This window comes from Lotus japonicus, chromosome 5, assembly GCF_012489685.1.
Source record: "Lotus japonicus ecotype B-129 chromosome 5, LjGifu_v1.2".
Classification (NCBI taxonomy): Eukaryota; Viridiplantae; Streptophyta; class Magnoliopsida; order Fabales; family Fabaceae; genus Lotus; species Lotus japonicus.
Window position 1 is genome coordinate 47358279 of NC_080045.1, and position 19775 is coordinate 47378053.

The 19775-nt window shown below is 36.1% G+C and overlaps 1 protein-coding gene across 4 annotated transcripts; it reads right to left on the reverse strand.

Moving 5' to 3' along the window:
• Positions 1-578: 578 nt before the first annotated feature.
• LOC130717497 (calmodulin calcium-dependent NAD kinase-like) lies at positions 579-9763 on the reverse strand. Of its 4 annotated transcripts, none has more exons than XM_057567738.1 (9): positions 9633-9763; positions 9336-9524; positions 8559-8782; positions 4622-4683; positions 2799-3008; positions 2510-2639; positions 1624-1967; positions 1123-1267; positions 579-1037 (listed from the first exon to the last, which is right to left on the reverse strand). In XM_057567738.1, the coding sequence occupies exons 1-9, from the start codon at positions 9646-9648 to the stop codon at positions 681-683; spliced, it is 1677 nt and encodes a 558-aa protein (XP_057423721.1). In that variant the 5' UTR covers positions 9649-9763; the 3' UTR covers positions 579-680. The 4 variants fall into 4 exon arrangements, with proteins under 4 accessions (XP_057423721.1, XP_057423723.1, XP_057423722.1 ...); XM_057567740.1 differs by having other exon boundaries at positions 579-828; positions 9336-9527; XM_057567739.1 differs by having other exon boundaries at positions 579-944; positions 9336-9527.
• Between the last annotated feature and the right edge of the window lie 10012 nt (positions 9764-19775).

A 19775-nucleotide genomic window follows, 5' to 3' on the forward strand; every position in this document is an offset into this window, starting at 1 on the left:
CATATTTATAGTTTGATAAAAATTATCAACATTATTAAATAATATTATTTAAATATAAAATCTTAATATCAATTTCCATATTTAGCCTTCTTAAATTAATAAAGTAATAATAACTACTAAATACAAAAAAATAAAATAAAATATTGAATATTGAAATTATTTAAGAAAATTTCTACTTATTAATTATTATTCTATAAAAATATATTATTAATATGGAATTTTTTTTACATATTTATAAATAGGATAAATATAAATCAAAATACATCTAGACACTTCTAGATTATCTCATAAAATCTATGTTTTTTCATTCATAAAACATGTATATATAACCAACATATATTACATTACATGTTATATATATATATATATATATATATATATATATATATATATATATATATGTGTGTGTGTCTACATACATATACAAATACTATAAGAATTGAACAATTAATATGTTAATTTACTATTTTTAAAATCTTACCATTTCTTTTATGTTTTAAAAATTTATTATGCTAAAAAGATATTAATATATGTCTGCACAACGCGCGGGTTTACACCTAGTTTATATGGAATATAGATACATGATAATTAACATGACATATACTTGAAGTTAGATATACACAAATTTGATAACTTCATACTTTAGTAAGATGGTAAAACCATGATTTGGCTGCACCATTTCATGCAACAATATTGGTTACATTTTCTGTGATGGACTTCTCAATTTTAAGAATGGATTCCCTTAACTCTTTCTGATAATTTGGCCTTGAAGGTGACATAACAAAGTCATTCCAAACAGAACCAGGTTCCTTTATAAGGTTGGATTCCCTGTAAAGTTCGTAGATGGAATCAGCTTCAGCATTCAAACTTCCTATATTTTTCAAGCATTTGATGTCTTCAGGATCCACCAGTAGATTATGAACACCATCCTTCCACCCAATGAGCTGTGTTGTAAAGCCAAACAAATTACCCTCTTGACATTTTAATACTTTTTTTTGTGTAAACCGTCCGATATCTGGACACCCTTCAAATGCCGACTATTTCGGATTCGGGATTTAGTCATAGTTAATACTAATAAGGTGTAAAATCAATAACAAGAGAGTATAAATTATTCCTATTTACCTTTGGTGGACCACCAATAGAGTTTGTGCTGAACAACCTGGCATTGTCAACAAGTTTACAGTATCTTGGAAATGCATTAGCAAATCTTTTGTGAGATTTCAATTGTGAATTGACCCTCACTGCTCTCCCAGTCATAATAGATCTCCTGTCAAAGTTCCAATGGAAATGTCAACCTTACCATAACCAAAAATACATCACAAAGTAGTAATATATAGCACATTCGGATATCGTTCTACAATTGATTCTGAAGTCAAAATCGATTGAGAAGAGAAACGTCGTGCATGTTTGGAAACTCATTCAAAAACCATAGTGAAGCCAAAATCATGTCGGACTCAACTTCCCTTGGCTTTTGCTTCGGTTAAACATGGTTTTGGCTTCGCTGTGGTTTTCGAACGAGTTTCCAAACATGCACTTCCTTGAGTAGTTGGGTGCCAAATTTGATCCCAACTAAAAATAAGTAGATCCATACATGCTATTAGTTGAATGCACAAGGATATATACCTCATGCCTCTAATAACAGCAAGATAGCCATCACAAACAACACCAACTAGCTCTATTCTATAAGGCTTTCCATTTTGTGTCTCAGCATTACTATTTTCCTCTACTTGATGCTCTTCCTCTGCTTCATTCACTTGCTCCCAGTACTTTTCAGTAACGGTTCCATCTTCAGCCAGTTTATAGCCCACCCCCATTCTGTACTTGCATTTGTGAACATTTCTTGCCATAGCAATAGTCTGCTCCACAAAAGGCTCCCATGATAAGGTACCATCCATGATCACATCTCTCCCCTCATTCAAAGCTGTCACTAGCAGGGATGATGCAGCATCAGTTGAAGATTGATGCACCTAGTTAGAGTTTATCAAATTCAATGAAACAATTAGTTGAAAATAGCTTCATACTGGTCTAATTGTCCTTCCTTCTGTGTAATTTTAAATTTTCTTTGGATTTCCACATCATTTGGCACTAACTGCAAGGATCAATCTAGACCACTAGGTCATAAAGGTTGTGATACATGACATGAACCAACTATTCTAAAAGCATGTCAGCTTTTGCATTCCTGCAAACGCAGCGCCAACAGAAGTGCAATGCCTCATTCACGTTTGTCGCATTAGAATGAGAGATCCCAATTGAGTTCCAGGGCATGTGAGCTAGCGTTCATGATGGTTTTGTTTTATTTCTAACACATACTACTATAGGGAAGATTATAGGCCACTAGAGATCCACATTTTTTAACCATAGATTTATTGATTTTTTAATTGAAGATCCTGAATCAACGATTAAAAACTGTGAATCACCGGTGTACCACTTTATAATCCCTCACTACTACAGTGGCCAGTTCAGAGATATTGAGACAATAGTAAATGGAGTTGTTCATAGAGAGACATACCAATTCAGCAGTTTGAAGCATGTCATCATGGTGACCCCTTGAGCTAAGAGCTCTATATATGACATCCCTCTCCTTAAAAGCATCAGCCTCAACCACCACAGCATTTGTAGCTGCTCCTAACCAAAATGGTCTGCCAAATCCATTTGATACATATAAATAATCTACCTAAATCTGCAAACATCCACTGATAGCATGTTTGGATAATTGAACAATTTTACTGTGGAACCAAATACTCTACTTTAATTGAACAATGATAATTGTGCAAGAGTAGTGTTAGGATGTTTTTTACTCTTTAAGAATATCTTTAAGAACTGTGCTTTTTCCTGCTCCCATGCCACCACCCATAAACATCAGCACTGGACTCCTCTCGCTGTGGGCAATGGGGACCATGACATCTTTACATTGTGAGTCACCTTTGAATGCTTTCATCTCTTCCACCAAAGTTGAGAACACTCTCGTCACTTTCAGATCCTTGGTTATTCTATCAAACCTCTGTTTCCTGAACACACAGCACAAGCACAAGTGTTTTTTTCTTCTCAATAATACTTCATCCACACCCGAATGTCACTCGTGTCTAGAAGGAAATAAGAAAATAAGAGAAATGAAAGATATGGTAATTGATAAGTAATGTTATAAATGATGTAGAGATATATGAAGAAAAAGGAATAAAAATAAGAAATGTGATGTTAATATTAAAATTTCGAATTCGAGTAAGTAAAAGAAAATGCTTTTTATATAAAAAAGAAGAAAAAAAAAGAGAAGAATAGAATGGCTTGTGAAAGAGTACAACGTTCCACATTGGTCAAGATGAAAGATTGATTTGAGGACACAATATATTATAGAAGCCTTGACCAAGATGAAGGCCTAATTTGGCTAAGTTAGGACAACTCATGGTGGAGCTCCAAAAGGCGAAAAGTATTAGATGTGACATCGAATGCATCCAAGATACATGACAATTAAAGACGGATCGAGTCGAAGATATACGTAAAATTCACACTTAAGCAATATTTTTCTTAAGGCTCAAAGATTCAAAATCACCATGAGAAGTTTAGCTCGAGATAGAAGATTAAAAAGAGGAATAGGCTAAGACGAAAGTTTGGCATCGAAGAGCTGACAAGGAGTTCAAAACAAGACCAACCTAGAGCATGATGACACGATCGTGAAGCACAACCCCACAGTTAAGAAGTAGCATGCACCAAGGGCCACACATCCACAATCTTAGCAGTTACAAGACGTAGAGATACGAGGACCATCTCGTGATGGTTTAAACGATTTGAAGGCATGGGATCAGGACTTCATAGTTATTCCGAATGAACGACTAAGATTTAGCACTTTCCATCAGTTTCATTTCAATCCTTAGGATTAGATTTTCATAACCAAAAAAAATAGGACCTTGTACTACTGAAAAAGAGTTGCATATATCATACTAAACACTCTAAAAGCCTATATCTACCTTATACGACACACGACACACTAAGTTCATGTAAAAATATCTTCTTCCACCTTTTTCAGCTTTCATTTCGTAATCAAATTACACTTTTTTTTTTGTTTTTGTAATTTGGTGTTTTAACAAGTTTCAATTTTTTGAAACATTTCAAAATCACACTTAACATGGACTCAACACACTAGAGGACTTGATCTAAGTTCAAGATTGCTCATTATATTCATGTATTTATATGTATAATTTTTGCGCAAACAACAATTTTATGGAAATAGAAAAATTACACATTTTTTTATTTATTGAGAAACGCAATTTTCCGTTTGTTTCACAATTGAATTTTTTTGTGTTAAATTGTTCTAGCAATTTCAACTAAAGTGTGGTGAAGATAAAAAAATATCGATTCATAACATTCTACACAATATACATTTTTTTTTAACAACGGAAAATTTACACAATATACATTTGAATTTGAGAAAAAGTATGAATATATATTCAATAATCTAATATTTAAATAATTAAAAACATATCCACTTGCGCAGTACTATTCTCGCCTATATTGGTGTGGCATTTTAAGCTGCAGCTTTTGTATTAAAAAATGGAATTTAAAATATTTGATTAAAAGATACAAAAAGAGCCTAAAAAGAAATTGGTAAGTAAATAGAGAAAGTTACCTTGTAGCTGCCAATAGAATTTCCTTCAGCTTTGTTTTCTGCTGAGACTCAGTATTCAATACCTATAAGTTAATTAGCCATTAAAAACGTGATGATTTCTCTATTAAAAAAATGTATAAAGAGAAATATAAAAATGTGGCGCACACACAGACACGTATAGGTATCAAACCAACAATGATATATACACACCTCATTTACAAAACACTTCATTTTCACTCATTTTTATTTATATCTCTCTCCTCTTATCATCTATCACATCTCATATTTTCTCTCTCTTACTTTTCTTTTTCTTTCTATCTCTCTCTTCATTCTACCTTATTCCACCTCCAAAAGAGGTGTGAATGAAACATTATTTGTATCAAACTCCAAACTCAAATCCATGGTGCCCACTCGACCCTACCCTGATTTTAATGAGGAAAAACACACTTAAATAGAGTATTTAAGATTTTTTTATATCTATTTTCATACATTATTTAAATTAAAACCTGTTTACTACATAATTTATTTTAAGAATTTAATTAGTGAATAAAATTAAGGAATAAATTTCAAAATCAAGTTTGAACCCTGCTTTTCTCAAATTAAGCCTTTGCCAATACTACACGCGTGCTTCTACTGCCAGATTAGGTGTGAGTTTCAAAATAATGAATGAATAGCCCCTTCATTCTTTATTAACCGTCTACTTTGAAGAAATTTTTTTGTTCTTATATATCTGTCCACTTAGAGTTTCAAGAGAGCATTAATTGATGTTTTTTCAAGAAATACCCTTACAGAAACAATACATGAAAAAAGATAAAATACATTATAATGGTGATATAGGAAAACAAATAATACTTTTATGAAAATTAACATAATTAATTGATTTCCTTAATTTTGTGTGAACCTTCTCTTTCTAAACAGATAAATAAGAACGGATGAAGTATTTTATACTTAAATCTTAGCCGCCACAGATCCTATCCCAATTTTCCTGCATTCTAAAAACATAAAAAATTGCACATTAATTGTGGCGGGGACCTCACTGTACTATTTATTTTATATTTTTCCTTTTTAATTAATTAGAATCATTATGTACAATGTAGGATTAGGTAGAGTATGCTAGGGTGTTTATTGATTTGAATCAACTTCATGATCCAAATCAAATCAACTTGAGTTGGTTAAGTTTGGATTTGTTAGGTTAATTAATTTATTAGAACTAAATTAATTAATATTAAGTATACTTTTTCAATTCAAACTAACCCAAACATCCAATTAAGGCTTAATTGCAATTTTAGTCCCTGACGTTTACAAAAATCACGATTTTAGTCCCTTACCTAATTTAATTACAAGACTAGTCCCTAACGTTCCCTCCCGTTTGCAACGTTAGTCCTTCTGTCCAATTTTTAACAGAGAAGGCTTATGTGGCAACGCACATGCCTCTCATATGACCAAGAAAAATGATTTAACTGCACTTTTGGTCCCCTACTTATACACATTGTGTAGTTTTTGTCCTTAAAGTTCAAAAATTGCACCTAAATTAATAAAAAACAATAAGAAAATAGAAAATGATAACTATTCATCTTCTTCAAAAATTGCACTCAAATTTAAATTTATTTTACTATGCCTGATTATGATTTTATAAAATACTTATTTAAATTCTTATTCAGTAATGTTTTGATAACAATCATAATTGTTTCTCTTTCTATCCTATTTAATTTAAATTGAAATTATTTATATATAATCCTCCATGTTTTCTTTTTCCGATATCTTTTATATTAAGTTGAATGTATTGATTAAAGATATTTTTATTATTCTATAAAGTATAAACAAATCAATACATATATTTTTAATTATTTAAAATTAAAATTTATAATATTATGCCTGATTATGATTGAATAGATATGTAATTAAATTTGAAGAATATGAATACTTATCATTTTTTGTTTTTATATAAATTTGAATGCAATTTTTGAACTTTAAGGACCAAAACTACATAATGTGTATAAGTCAGGGACCAAAAGTGAAATTAAATCATTTTTCTTGGTCACATGAGAGGCATGTGCATTGCCACATAAGCCTTCTCCGTTCGCAATTAGACGGAAGGACTAACGTTGCAAACGGGAGGAAACGTGAGGGACTATTCTTGTAATTAAATTAGGTGAGGGAATACAATCGTGGTTTTGGTAAACGTCAGGGACTAAAGTTGCAATTAAGCCTCCAATTAATTTTTAATTCATATTTAACATTTAAATTATACCTTTTAAATCTTGTTATTTATAAGGCTTATTAACACTTTTGGTCCCCCAGGTTTCTAAAATGTGTAAATGGGGTCCCTAAACTATAAAAATAGCATTTTGGTACCTCCACGTTAGTCTCCGTCAACACTTTTGGTCCCCCCCCCCACCAAATTTCCGTCCAAAAACTAACGTTTTTGGCTGACGTGGAATTTTAATAAAATTTAAATGGTTAAAATTAATTAAAAAAACAAAAACTTCATCTTCTTCATCTTCTATTCTCATCTTCATCGTTCTCTCTCAAATTACAGCATCATCTTCTCCATTTCTTCAGCAATCCCAACCCTATCAAAACCTTAACCCCAACCTCCCATCAAGAGAAAGAGATAATGTGAGGGGAGGGTTTGGTTGTTGTTGAGATGGAAATTTGGGACGCATTGGAGGTGCGAATGGACCTAGAAACCCCTCTCTCTATTTCTGAATCGCTGCTTCCCTCTCTGTTTCTGAATCGCTACTCTCTCTCTCTCTTTGTCGATTTTTCGAATCTGGGCAAGGAAAGGATAGAGGCTGCGGTCGTGATTAGGGTTTGATTCTGTTTCATTTGAGAGGAAGGGTTAGTGAATGGTGGCTCTGGTGGTGATTTCAGGTGAGGTGAGGGTTTAAGATGGTGGTGGTTTCTGGATCGGTGGTGACTTAGGGGTTGGTGAAGAGCAAGGGTTCACAGGAGTATTCGTTCAGAGAGAAGAATCGAAAGTAGTGGAAATTCTTGAGAAGGGGATTTATGTAAAGGATTTAGTGTTCCATGTGTTTATTACGTTGTAATGTCTTTTATTTTTTCCCTGTTAATGATTCATGGAATCAAGCTTCTGAATTAGTAACAATACAGTATATAATTCATTCCATGGAATCAAGCTTCTCTGTACACACCTTATGAATTATCTTTCTCTGTTCCATGTGTTTATTTTGGATATATATAATTTGTTCTTTATTTCCACGATCTGGAAAAAAAAAATCTTTATTTTCTGGGTTAAGATGATGAAGATCATAAGTTTTTTGGGTTTGATTTGTTTAAGTTGGGTTGGAGAAGTTCCTGGGAAATGGGTAGTGGTGAAGAAGAGGAATCATGTGCAGCTCACATGGGTGAGTTTTATTAGGTCTTCTCTCTCCTAATGTCATGCCACCTCAATTAAAAAAACTCCACATCATTAGTTTTTGGATGGAAATTTGGTGGGGGACCAAAAGTGTTGACGGAGACTAACGTAGAGGTACCAAAATGCTATTTTTATAGTTGAGGGACCTCGTATGCACATTTTAGAAACTTGGGGGACCAAAAGTGCTAATAAGCCTATTTATAACTATTTTCTATTTTTCAATTAAAATTTTCATCTTATTAATCAAGTGTCTTTTGAATTCTATTTTATCATAAAATCCAACCAACCAACCAAACCTGTCAACACCCTCATGGCCTCATCCATGCCATGCCAAAAGAAAAAGAAAATGCATTATTGTGTTTTCAAACATCAATAACTCATGTCTCAAAACACATCAATAACTAACCTACCCTACCACAATATAATTGACAAATTTTAAATATTATTTTTTCCCCTTTTCGAGATAAATTCCAAAGGAAATGACATCATAGCAACGTATTAGAAGAAATAATAGATGAATTAGGAAGAAAACAAAGGAAAATAGAGATGAAAGGATAAATGGATAATAAATAAAAAAACCTGACTAATCATAGATGGAGCTTGAGTCCAGTGAAATGCAAAATAACTGAGAATGCATCTCTCAAACTCATCGACCAATTTCACATACAGAGAACCAGCGTCGTTTTCATTGGCTAGATATTCATAGATGCTTTGGTCACACCCTTTTGATTTTCTCAAATAGTCTTGTGCCACAATGCATAGTGCTGGCACCTGATCCTCTTCTTCAAACCCTATCTGCCTAGCTGAAAACACACACAAAGTAAAAGAAATCTGGATTTCAAGGTGCAAACTACAAACAGCATTAAAAATCAACATTAAATCAACATTCAGCTGCAAAATTGCAATTCATGTTTCTAATTTTCTCAATGTGTGTGTGCTTGGATTCCTTGCAGTCAGAGTCCTGCATTCACTGCAGTCAGGGGTTCTCTGTCGTCCGATTAAAATTTTATGACTCAGATTTTGAGAGTCTCTAACCGCAGTGCAATCGACCGACTACAGGGAATCCAAATTCGAGAGATTAGATCCATTGAAAAAGTGAAAACATTACCAAAATTCTGAATTTCAAGATGCAAATTGCAAGCAACATTCAGCTGCAATTCATGCATCTAATTTTGTAAATGTGTGTATGCTTGGATTCCCTGCGGTCGGAGTCACTGCATTCACTGCAGTCAGGGGTTCTCTGTCATCTGATTAAATTCAGTGGTTCAGATTTCGAGAGTCCCTGACTGTAGTGCAGTCAACTGCAGGGAATCCAAATTCGAGAGGATAGATCCATGAAAAAAGTTAAAACATTACCAACATAGTGGGAGAACTTTTCGATCCTCGCAACACGGCCAGACTCAGTTCTTTCTAAGTGGGGTATGATGTTTTTGTCCACCACCATGGAGGGCTCTGGCCGCCAGTGGTGTGCGGCGGCAGCTACTAAACTGGCGAAGGAGGCAGCAAGAACATGTGCGAAGCCGGTGACTTTATCGGCAGAACCATCTGCTGAGAAAAACATTACATATATGCTAAATTATGTGCTGCAAATGAGGAGAAATATATATAGCAGCATAGAGAAGAAGGAGTTTGGATTTTGGGTGAACTACCTACCTTGGTTTTGCTGCATCTTGTTTGGCAGATTCACAATTCACAAATTACAAATTGCTACAAGGGGTATATAGTTGGTTTTTTTCAATTAGTTCCTCTCAGGTCAGGGTCAGCTGGCAATTATTTATATGGACTTCCAACTCAGCTTTCCATCCTATCATTTATTTATAACATTAAATATTATTGGTCCCGTCAAAAAAAAAACATTAAATATTATTGGTGTAATATTATTGATTCAATTGATAAAACCAAGGTGAATAGAGGATAACAACTTAAAAAAAAAAAAAGCAAAGGATTACCATACTAGACGACTCTTTGTTTTTTTTATAAGCAAAAATTATATTGAAATGAAGTACAAGGGGTACTTCAGCCTAATACAAGTAAAGAGTAATAGAAAAAACTTAGAATTGACAACACTTACAAAGACAAGTATCCTAATACCTTACCCACCCTCTCCTTGGAAATAGACTCTAGAGAAGGGGTCTCATTAGAACCTTACTAGGAAAAATCCACTTGGAAAAACCTAGTGAAGGAAAAAGAGTACCACTTGTCTAGGGTCAAGAAGTAATTTTCAAGGAGAATACAAAACCCAACCCAAAACAACAGGATCTCCAACTCATCACATATAGCACATAGTCTATGAAGCAAGTCCCTCTCACAAAGTCTCTGGCAGCAAATCCCACCACACAATCATAATATGCTCCAACTCAAAAATCCTCCAAAAGACACTAACATATCAGTCCACGCCAAGAGAATAAGTGCTCTACATGAAGATAGTGGTTACTCAACTAGTCCATGCCGCCCCAACAGAACAAAGAGCTTCCCACAGTAAGAATCAATTATGTCCAATTTGCACAAGGTGCCTTAAAAAATCACCCCACCACCACACCTATCTAAACTAGAAAATATGCAGCTCTTTCCCCCCTTAGTACAGCAAACCCATTCCTTCTAGGCTTTAGTCGCACCATCACAGAACAATTTATATGAGACAACTCAGCAGCTATAACAGTTATTATGACAGAAAGAGTTTTCCAATTTTATCTCCACTGCCCAGTCTCATACACTCAGGCTCAGCAGCACCTAACCTTGGCATTTCAAACCACCTCCTTCTTGAGCCCATCTATAGAGAATCAATACATGCTTGAGGATTTGACTTCCACTCAAACAAAGAATAGGTAAACCCTTCCACCTTTGCTGTCATCCATTGCCAAGCCTTAAGTTGGCACGATTCCAGTATTTGTTCCACATCCACAGCCGCACCATGAAAGATTACTCTATTTCGCAGCAACCATATAGACCAAATGGTGGCCATCCAAATTACCATTTCTCCCATCCGTTGAGTCTTGCTTTTACCGGATGAGGGAAACTGCATTAAATGCTCGCGCGGGGATGCAGGTAGCACTGTGAGTATTCCACGCCAATCATATATTCCAGACCAAATATGAGAAGAGATTGGACACGAAAACAGAACATGAGATGTGGTTTCAACATCATGACCACATAATGAGCAAACCAATTCCTCTGCACTATTCAGCACTTGTCTCTTCCTCAAGTTCTCCTTGGATGGGATACGGTCCAGCATCACCCGCCACGCATATTAACCTTACTTCCGACCTGGGGAAGTATCTTGGAGTTCCTCTCCTTCACGAGACTCCCACTAGGGCTACCTATGATTTTATCCTTGAGCGAACTCAGAAGTGGTTATCATCTTGGAAAGCCTCCACTCTTAGTCTGGCGGGGAGAGTGACTTTGGCTAAATCGATTGTGGCGGCTCTTCCATCTTACTGTATGCAGACCATCTTAATTCCAAAGGGAGTGTGCACGAAACTAGATCAGCTCCAGCGCTCTTTTGTTTGGGGATCAGATAATGGTACTAAGAGGATTAGCCAAGTGAGATGGAATGTAATTTGTTCCCCCAAATCGCAAGGCGGGCTTTGTTTTCGGTATACCTCTGATTTCAACAAGGCCCTTATTATCAAGCTAGGTTGGGGATTAATTCATCAGCCTCAAGCGCTTTGGGTCCAAGTGCTGCGGGGTAAATATGGTTGTGGCTCGGATACGTTGCCTATGGTTACAAAGAGGAGTCGCGAATCCTTGGCTTGGAGGGGAATTAGGAACACTGGGGACATCCTGATGAAGGGTTGCCGTTGGAAAGTGGGGAATGGGGTTCACATAAGCATATGGAATGACGCTTGGCTTGATTCTGGTCACCGGCTTCGTGATGTTGTCGTTCAACCTATTCCTCTTAATCTCTTGGACCAGCCTCTGTCTTTCTTTTACGAGGAGAACAAAGGGTGGAAATCTTACCTTTTCTCTAATATTCTCCCTTGCTGGTTCATTAGTGAGATTCTCACTACCAGACTCCCTGGCGGTTGTGATGTGGTGAACTGGTCTAGGAATGCCTCGGGCTTATTTACCATGAAGTCAGCTTTCGAGCTCCTTGTCGACCACGAAGCTCAGAGAAGCAGTGAACATCTGTGGAAGGCGGTGTGGCGTCTTCAAGGCCCCCAGCGAGTCAGAATTTTTGCTTGGAAGCTGCTCAACAACGACTTCCTTACGAATGATGTCCGCTTCCGTCATGACATTAGCAACAGTGATATTTGCCCGTTGTGCCAGACCAGTGCGGAGGAGTTGTTACACTTATTCAGAGATTGCAGCGCGGTTCATGGCTTTTGGCTGGCAGCTCTTGATGGAGAGAGTGGTGACGACTTCTTCGCAACGAATTGAGAATCTTGGCCCCATTGGAACATTATTGGTTCTTTCACGGAAAGCCATGGGATTGACGCGCCCCGTTTCTTCATATCTGCCTTGTCTGCAATCTGGAACATGAGGAATGATCTCGTGTTTAACGACGTTCCTCACAACCACTCTAAGATTTGGGGTTTCATTCGTTCGTTGGGCATGGAGCATCAAGCGGCGGAGGCTACCCTGGGGTCGTCTTTGAGTGGTTTGCAAGGTCAGCAGCTGGGAATTTTTAGTAGGGGAAGCGCTCGGATCAACAATGTCAGATGGAGCAATCCGGAAACGGGTTGGTTTAAAGCCAATGTCGATGGAGCGGTGGATGCGAATTACATGGCCAGTTGTGGTGGGGTTATTCGAGACTCTAATGGCTCTTGGGTGAGAGGCTTTAGTCGCAACTTGGGTGCTCTTAGCTCCTCCAATGTCTTCCTAACAGAGATGCTAGCGATGAAGGAAGTCGTTGACCTGATCATTAGCCTTGATTTACCATAGGTGGTGGTGGAATCTGACGCCTTAGACGTAGTGAACCTGCTGAACTCTGTGATAGAGAGGAACCACCAGTATGCTCATATTGCTAAGGAAATTACTACTTTACTGCAAGCTCATGGTGCTCTTGTGTTCCAGCACGTGCCCAGAGAGGCGAATGCTGTAGCAAATTATCTGGCCAAGACTGGCCTCCTCCTTCCCTTTTGGATCTCACTTCTTTGCTTCTCCTTTTGGTGAATGTCACATGTTGCTAGATAAGGATACTACCCCCTTAGTCACTCCTTCTATGGGAGCTCCGCCTTAGTGTTTTCTGTAACGCCCCAATTTCTCAACTGAGGAATCACATTAAGTAACCTAACAAAGTCTAAGGACTATTCTGCAATCCCTAAAAACCAAGGGTATATTTTTTTTTTGAAATGACTAAATACCATAGGGTTGAAAACATTACATAACTTTATTTAAATAACCTGTTTCCCGACATAATAATGTACATAACATAGAGTAGTTCACAACACCATAAACGGGGTTCCAAAATAAGTACGCTCACTTAGACAAGTGGCGAAGATAAGGTTTAAACAACAGAGTTTTCAGATGGAGGAAGAAACTCAGACATAGTCCACAAAAAGGGAGAAGCAAACTGCTCCATCCACCTTTACTTGACCGCCCACAATCACGGTCTCCAACTCGAACAGCTAAGCTTCAGTGGAAGGCTCTCCATCGCCTAATAGCGTTAAGCGCCCAAACAACAAGTAGCAAATAGAAAGGGTTAACTCCATGCAATTACCACATAATAAAGAGAAAAGCATGTTATTCAAATCTAATACATGCCATGGTAAGTAAGCTACCAATTTAATTCAGGATAGATGACAACTCATCCTATCGATCATGAAATCGAATCATATATTTAACAGAATTAAACATATCAGCATATCAGCAAAATCAACGATATGGTTTTAAAACAGATACCAACAAAACTTAACAACATAAACTAACTCATGAATCAATAACTTAACAGCATAGGTTAATTCAGATAACAATAACTTCAACAATATAACATCAAATCAGATATCAACAATTCTCAACAATATAACGACAAATCAGATATCAATAATCCTCAACAATATAACGACAAATCAGATATCAATAATCCTCAACAATTTAACAACAAATCAGATATCAATAATCCTCAACAATATAACATCAAATCAGGTATCGACAATCCTCAACAATGTCAATCAAACAATAACGTCTCGCTGTGAAAATATCCACTCCACTGTCACTAAGTAACGCCTCGAAGGACGAGATAGTCATGTGAAAATATCCACTCCACTACCACTTGATAACGCCTCGAAGGACAGGATAGTCATGTGAAAATATTCACTCCACTACCACTAAGTAATGCCCTGAAAGACGGGATAGTCATGTGAAAATATCCACTCCACTACCACTAAGTAACGCCCTGAAAGACGGGATAGTCATGTGAAAATATCCACTCCACTACCACTTGATAACGTCTCACAAGACGGGACAGTCATGTGAAAATATCCACTCCACTGCCACTTCAAGCAAATCAAAACATCTCATCCAACTCAGTAGTCACTCAAACAACAATCTCAAATTCAATAATAAAATCAGCATAATCACATGTTATTCATAATCACAACATTCGCACAAGCACATCAAGCTCTATTGAGCGATGAAACAATAATTCAGTGCTATAAAACATAATCATGTCCTATCCACTAGAAAGCAATAATGAAGGAAACCAGTAAACGGCCGAAGCCTCTCAGAAAACGGAGACACACGTCTCAATAAGTTCACTCGGCCGAAGCCTTCAGAAAACATTTGGCACAAGCCTCAGAAACAGTCAACATAAGCAAGCATGCAACATTGAAAGCATACCAACATTTCAATCAATTGTCAATCAAGTTTAAACAACTTCATCTCAAACGCATGCAGTGCGATAAAAGCATGCAAGACTCAAATGACGCTCTAAAACTGAGTTACCCTTACCTTCGTGAGTAGAAGTTGTGCATGGAAGTTGCGAACCTAGAACAAGGAAACACAATCATCAACACAAGACCTACTAGAAGTAATCAATCTAATAACACTAATCGAAACCGGAAAGAAAGCTTTTAAAGCTTCAGAGTTCCTATTTAGGCACGAATTGACAACAAAACTTCATTTGCTAAAACGCGCATAACTTGAGCTACAGAACTCGGAATGACACGAAACCAAAGCCAAAATTTCGACAATCGAAAGAGCTACGCTATAGCTCAGGCCATACATACCAAAAAATCATTTTTGGACACGGTACCCTAACAAACAGGTTTCGGCCACTTTAGAAAATAGGGTTTCCGAACTTTTTCTTCGATCTAAATCAATTCCTAGGTATTCTTAGGCGATATCTAGGCCAGGGAAACTCTCAGAAATATTATCGGATCGAAAACTAGAACAGAGGTATTTTGGTCAAGATTTTTAGCTCGGAAACTCAAAGTCGGAATTTCGAAAAATAAATTGGATGAGGTCGATACCCACGACGTTTATGACAACTAATCCTACTGACGCTAAGCTCAGTCGAGAGTTTTTGATTCAAAAAGCAAAACCTCAGCATAAAATGGGTATTTTTAGCAGAATTGAAGCTCGGCGGCAATTCGGCGAGATTCGGCGAAATGTAATCTGCTAGAAGTATTCTTGGGTTAGTAGAGAATAAGTTTAGACACTGAAATCAAGTTATTTGGACAGTTTTACAAAAAGCTCGAAACTTTGAGCACAGAAAAACATAGAGAAAAGCGACAGAATTTACGATCAGAGGTAAGGAAAAGCATCATTACCTCGAGGCCTACGTATAGCAACTGTCAGTGCGACGATCAGGCAAGAAACGGCGAAAATATTCCTCCTCCTTCTCCTCTTGAAGCTCGCGGGTTTGGATGGCAATGGTGGAGAGATTTTTGAGTTTTTTTGCTATTTATAGGAGATGGAAAACGCGGAAAAATGAAAATTTCGCGATTCCGATTTTTCCTGCACATTCCTCTGTGAATTATAAGATAGAATCCGGCGACAGAATTTCAGAACTCGAAACAGGTTTCTTGGAATTTAAGCAAACGATTCACGAACGGTGTTAATCGATTTAACCCGAAAAGTTACTTTTTGCAGTTGATGTTGGATGACAAAACTTCCTTCTGAAGAAAGATTGGAAACATGGAAAGAAATAGGTGTACGCGTGTGGAATCTTCATTTGAAACTTCGAATAGAAAAAGTCTTCATCGACAGTTTACTTTAAGGTTCTTAACCTATCAGGGATTCAGTTTCGGCAAACCTCCGAGAATCGGAAACGATAATTCGTACATTCCAGGGTTTCGTGTCGAAACACTTGTCGTGGAAAGGAATAAGAGAAATTCTTATATTCCTCTGAATATTTTTGAATATCGTTTCTACAGTGCTTTAAGAGCAAATTAGCCATTTACTAACGTTTTCGCCCTAAGGCGGAAGTGAATAAGACTCGTGTTATAACCTATAGCGACTATAGAACTATTCTTAGTCATTCCCTGAACTTTCTTTCTCATTATACTAATCCGAACATCAAACATAAGTCGAGTTCCTCTCACGCTTAAACAGAATCCTATGCGTGAGGTGGAAATTAATTAATTTATTTTAATTCTAAAATCCTGGGTCTTACATTTTCGTTCTGGGGTCTGACCCCTCATTGTAACAAAAAAAATAGTTTATGATGGTATATGCCGTTATAAATTGTAGAGTTTATGTTTTTCATATAAACTCTCCAGCTCCGCTACAAACGACAAATGTCGGATGTTCATACAATTAAAATAAGAAAAAAAAATATCGGTGAAAGATGTAATATATGATATAATTAACCGCGTGTAATTGAAAGATAAAGTTTTAAAATACGGATGATGACCTGAGATTTAGAGCTATTTCAATAGTTATTTTACATTTATATTAATTAATTAATAAGGATATTTTAGTCATTTTTCATGCATATTTATATTTTTTTAGGTTAATTTAGTACTTTTATAAATTTATTAGATGTTTTTATGGTATTTATTTTGTTTTGGTAAAAGATGAAGAGATTAAAAGAAGATTGAAGGTGGACTTGAAGAAAAGCATATTTGAGAAGAAGATAAAAAAAGATGTGAAAAGAAGACAAAGATAAATTTAACTAAAGATCTTGACTGCTACTTGCATGGGATGTTTCTCTTAGCACATACATTTTATTGATGATCCAATCAGTTGGATTGATGATCAATTTGTTGTGAACAACATATCAGAATTTCAGCCTGATTCGACGGTTAACGAGTTCATACGAGATGTTTTACGGAAGGAGGCCCAAGCTATCAACAAGCTCAACGCACATGCTCTGGTTCTAGCGCACGTGCAGTTCGAGTTCATTAAAAACTTGTAAGTTTTCGTTTTCTTTATCACTTTTTAGCTGTTTTAAACTAGAGAACTGTGATTTTGGGATTTCTAAGGGAGATTAGGGATTTCTGAAAAAGATTGCAAGGTTTGAACTTAATTCTTGTAATTTATCTATGATTATGTGTCTCTAAACTCTCTAGTGCTAGGGATTTGATGTAATTTTTCTTTGAACTGTGTGTTGAGCAAATTTAAGTTATGATTATGGATTCTCTTTTCAGTCACGAATTTTTCCTCTGTTTTGATTGAATATTTCTATTGCAATAGTGTGTCATGTTATTTTCTATGCAATTGAGAAATTGGTAGAATTTATGGATTTGGGAAGAAATTGAGCAAGTGTCATTGCACCTTAGGGATAAAGGTAACAAATTGCTTGTTGGGCTGGGCGGACGCCCTCACACCAAAAACAGGCGATGCACCCCTAAAGGAACTTAAGACATCTTAGCTCTTAGGTCATTCGAGCACAATGTCTTATGGGCTTGTAGACTGGGCGGGTCCTAATTAACAAGCATAGAACCCGCCACAGGTACATCGGGAAGTCAGACTAGCATGAAGATCTTAACTGGGCGGGACTGCTAGAAAGGAGGAGGCCGCCATCACAGGACGATCTCAGCTCTACAGGAGGGACCGCCCCATCTTAACGATGGGCTTAGGCTTACTGTTATCTTAGTATCGAGAATTGGGCCTTGAATGTAAGACTCTAATTCCCCAATCTCCTTAGGGTTTTAGGTCTCTCCCACTATGAAAGGAGAGTCATTTATTGTACTTAGCAATTTTTACTCATTCTATGATATGGTACATTTATCCATACATCATCTTTTCTAATTTGTGTTGTGCTATAGTTTGCTAGAATATTCCTAGATCTAGTAGGTCCCTAGTTCATAACACTTGTGTGTGCCTGAATTGCATTGAACTTCTCCTCATATTAATTAGGATTAAGTACTAAGACATTTATGCAGAAATTGATAAGTGGACACTTCGGCTTAGCACCTTGATAATTAATGTAATTCATAATTATAACTGATTGGAGAAATACATAGGTAGAGAGTTAGGGTCTGTTTGTTTACAGATTTCAAAACAATTTTTAATTTTTAAAACCTGAAAACTTGTTTGATATTGAAAACAGTTCTCATTTTGAGTTTTTAAAACTAAAAAACTAAAACAGCTAAAAGATGTTTTCATTTTCTGTTTTTGGTTTTCAAATATCAATTTTCTAAATGTTGGAAAACATTTCATTTAAACTGTTTTCTTATTCTGAAAACTATTTCTAAAATTTGTTTCTGAAAATTGTTTTAAAATCTAAAAACTAAAACTGCAATCAAACAAGCCCTTAATGAAATCGGGATCCCTTGTGCGCTTTTAAGCTGAATTTACTTTAACCGTGTTATTCGTTTTCTTTTATTTCATTGCAGTTAAGTTTCGTACCAACAAGCAATCATCTTATATTTTCGTCTTTATTTTTACGCTCATACATTCCAAATTTAGTTAATTAGAGCATAAACGTATGTAACCTCTGTGGTTTGATCTTTTTATTACTTCAAGCAATCTGTACCCTTGCAGATTCGCTATCAACGAAACATTTGAGAGTATGATGTTCATAACCGTTCAAATTCAATAAAATTATAAAACAACTAGCAATCGAAACACAAACAATTTGATAATTGAAAAAAATGATTTTTTTATTGGATTAGATTTCAGATTTGATTTTGAGACAAAACCAATCCAAATGTAATCCAAAGAGAATAATTGCAAACATATATAATTTTATTTATACATATATCATATCAATATATTTACGATTATTATATGTTTATATATTTATTATATGAAATGTACTTATTTATAAAAATAGATTTTTAAAGTTTTTTTTTTTTTGAATAAAAATATGGTAGCTTCTCGGATGATGATGACCGCATGGGTGCTGGTAGTTTGCTCCGCGACATCCCCGGAAATTGGCTTGGGTGGTTTTCGTGGACTGGTCGCAATGGAAATCCATTCCTGGCCGAATCAGTTGCTCTGCGAGAAGGCTTGATTTTTGCGTGGAATCAGGGACATCGTAAGCTGCTTTGCAAAGTGGATTGCAAGGAACTTACTACTAATCCTAGCGAGTTCAGAGAATTGGCGCCTCCATGCTCATGCAAGGCTATTTAAAGAGATTCTTGATTTGCTTTCTCGCAACTGGAATACCAGAATTTCATGGATCAAGAGAGAAGCCAATGCTCCAGCTGATTGGGTAACGAGAAGAGCTTACTCTAACATTGTTTTGGATGTTACAGTGGTTATACTCCCCTCTCCGGAGTTAGAGGTCCTAATTCGAAAGGATTCTGTAACCATCTCTTAAGTTCTTTGTCGTTGTTTTTGCTTGTAAGCTTTATGATGCACAAAAAAAAACAAAGTGAACACGTGTTGTCATAATTTTTAAAAATGTTGGAAATGCTATATTTAATGAATGATGTACATTTTTTTGTTTTGTTTTACATCAATGAA

What these genes read in the sequence shown, in the direction of transcription:
- LOC130717497 (XM_057567737.1), bottom strand. An exon ending in CTTAAAGATATTCTTAAAGA is followed by an intron (nt 2,640 to 2,798) that starts GTAAAAAACATC and finishes TGGATTTGGCAG; the next exon opens with ACCATTTTGGTTAGGAGCAG. An exon ending in GCTGTTATTAGAGGCATGAG is followed by an intron (nt 1,268 to 1,623) that starts GTATATATCCTT and finishes GAACTTTGACAG; the next exon opens with GAGATCTATTATGACTGGGA.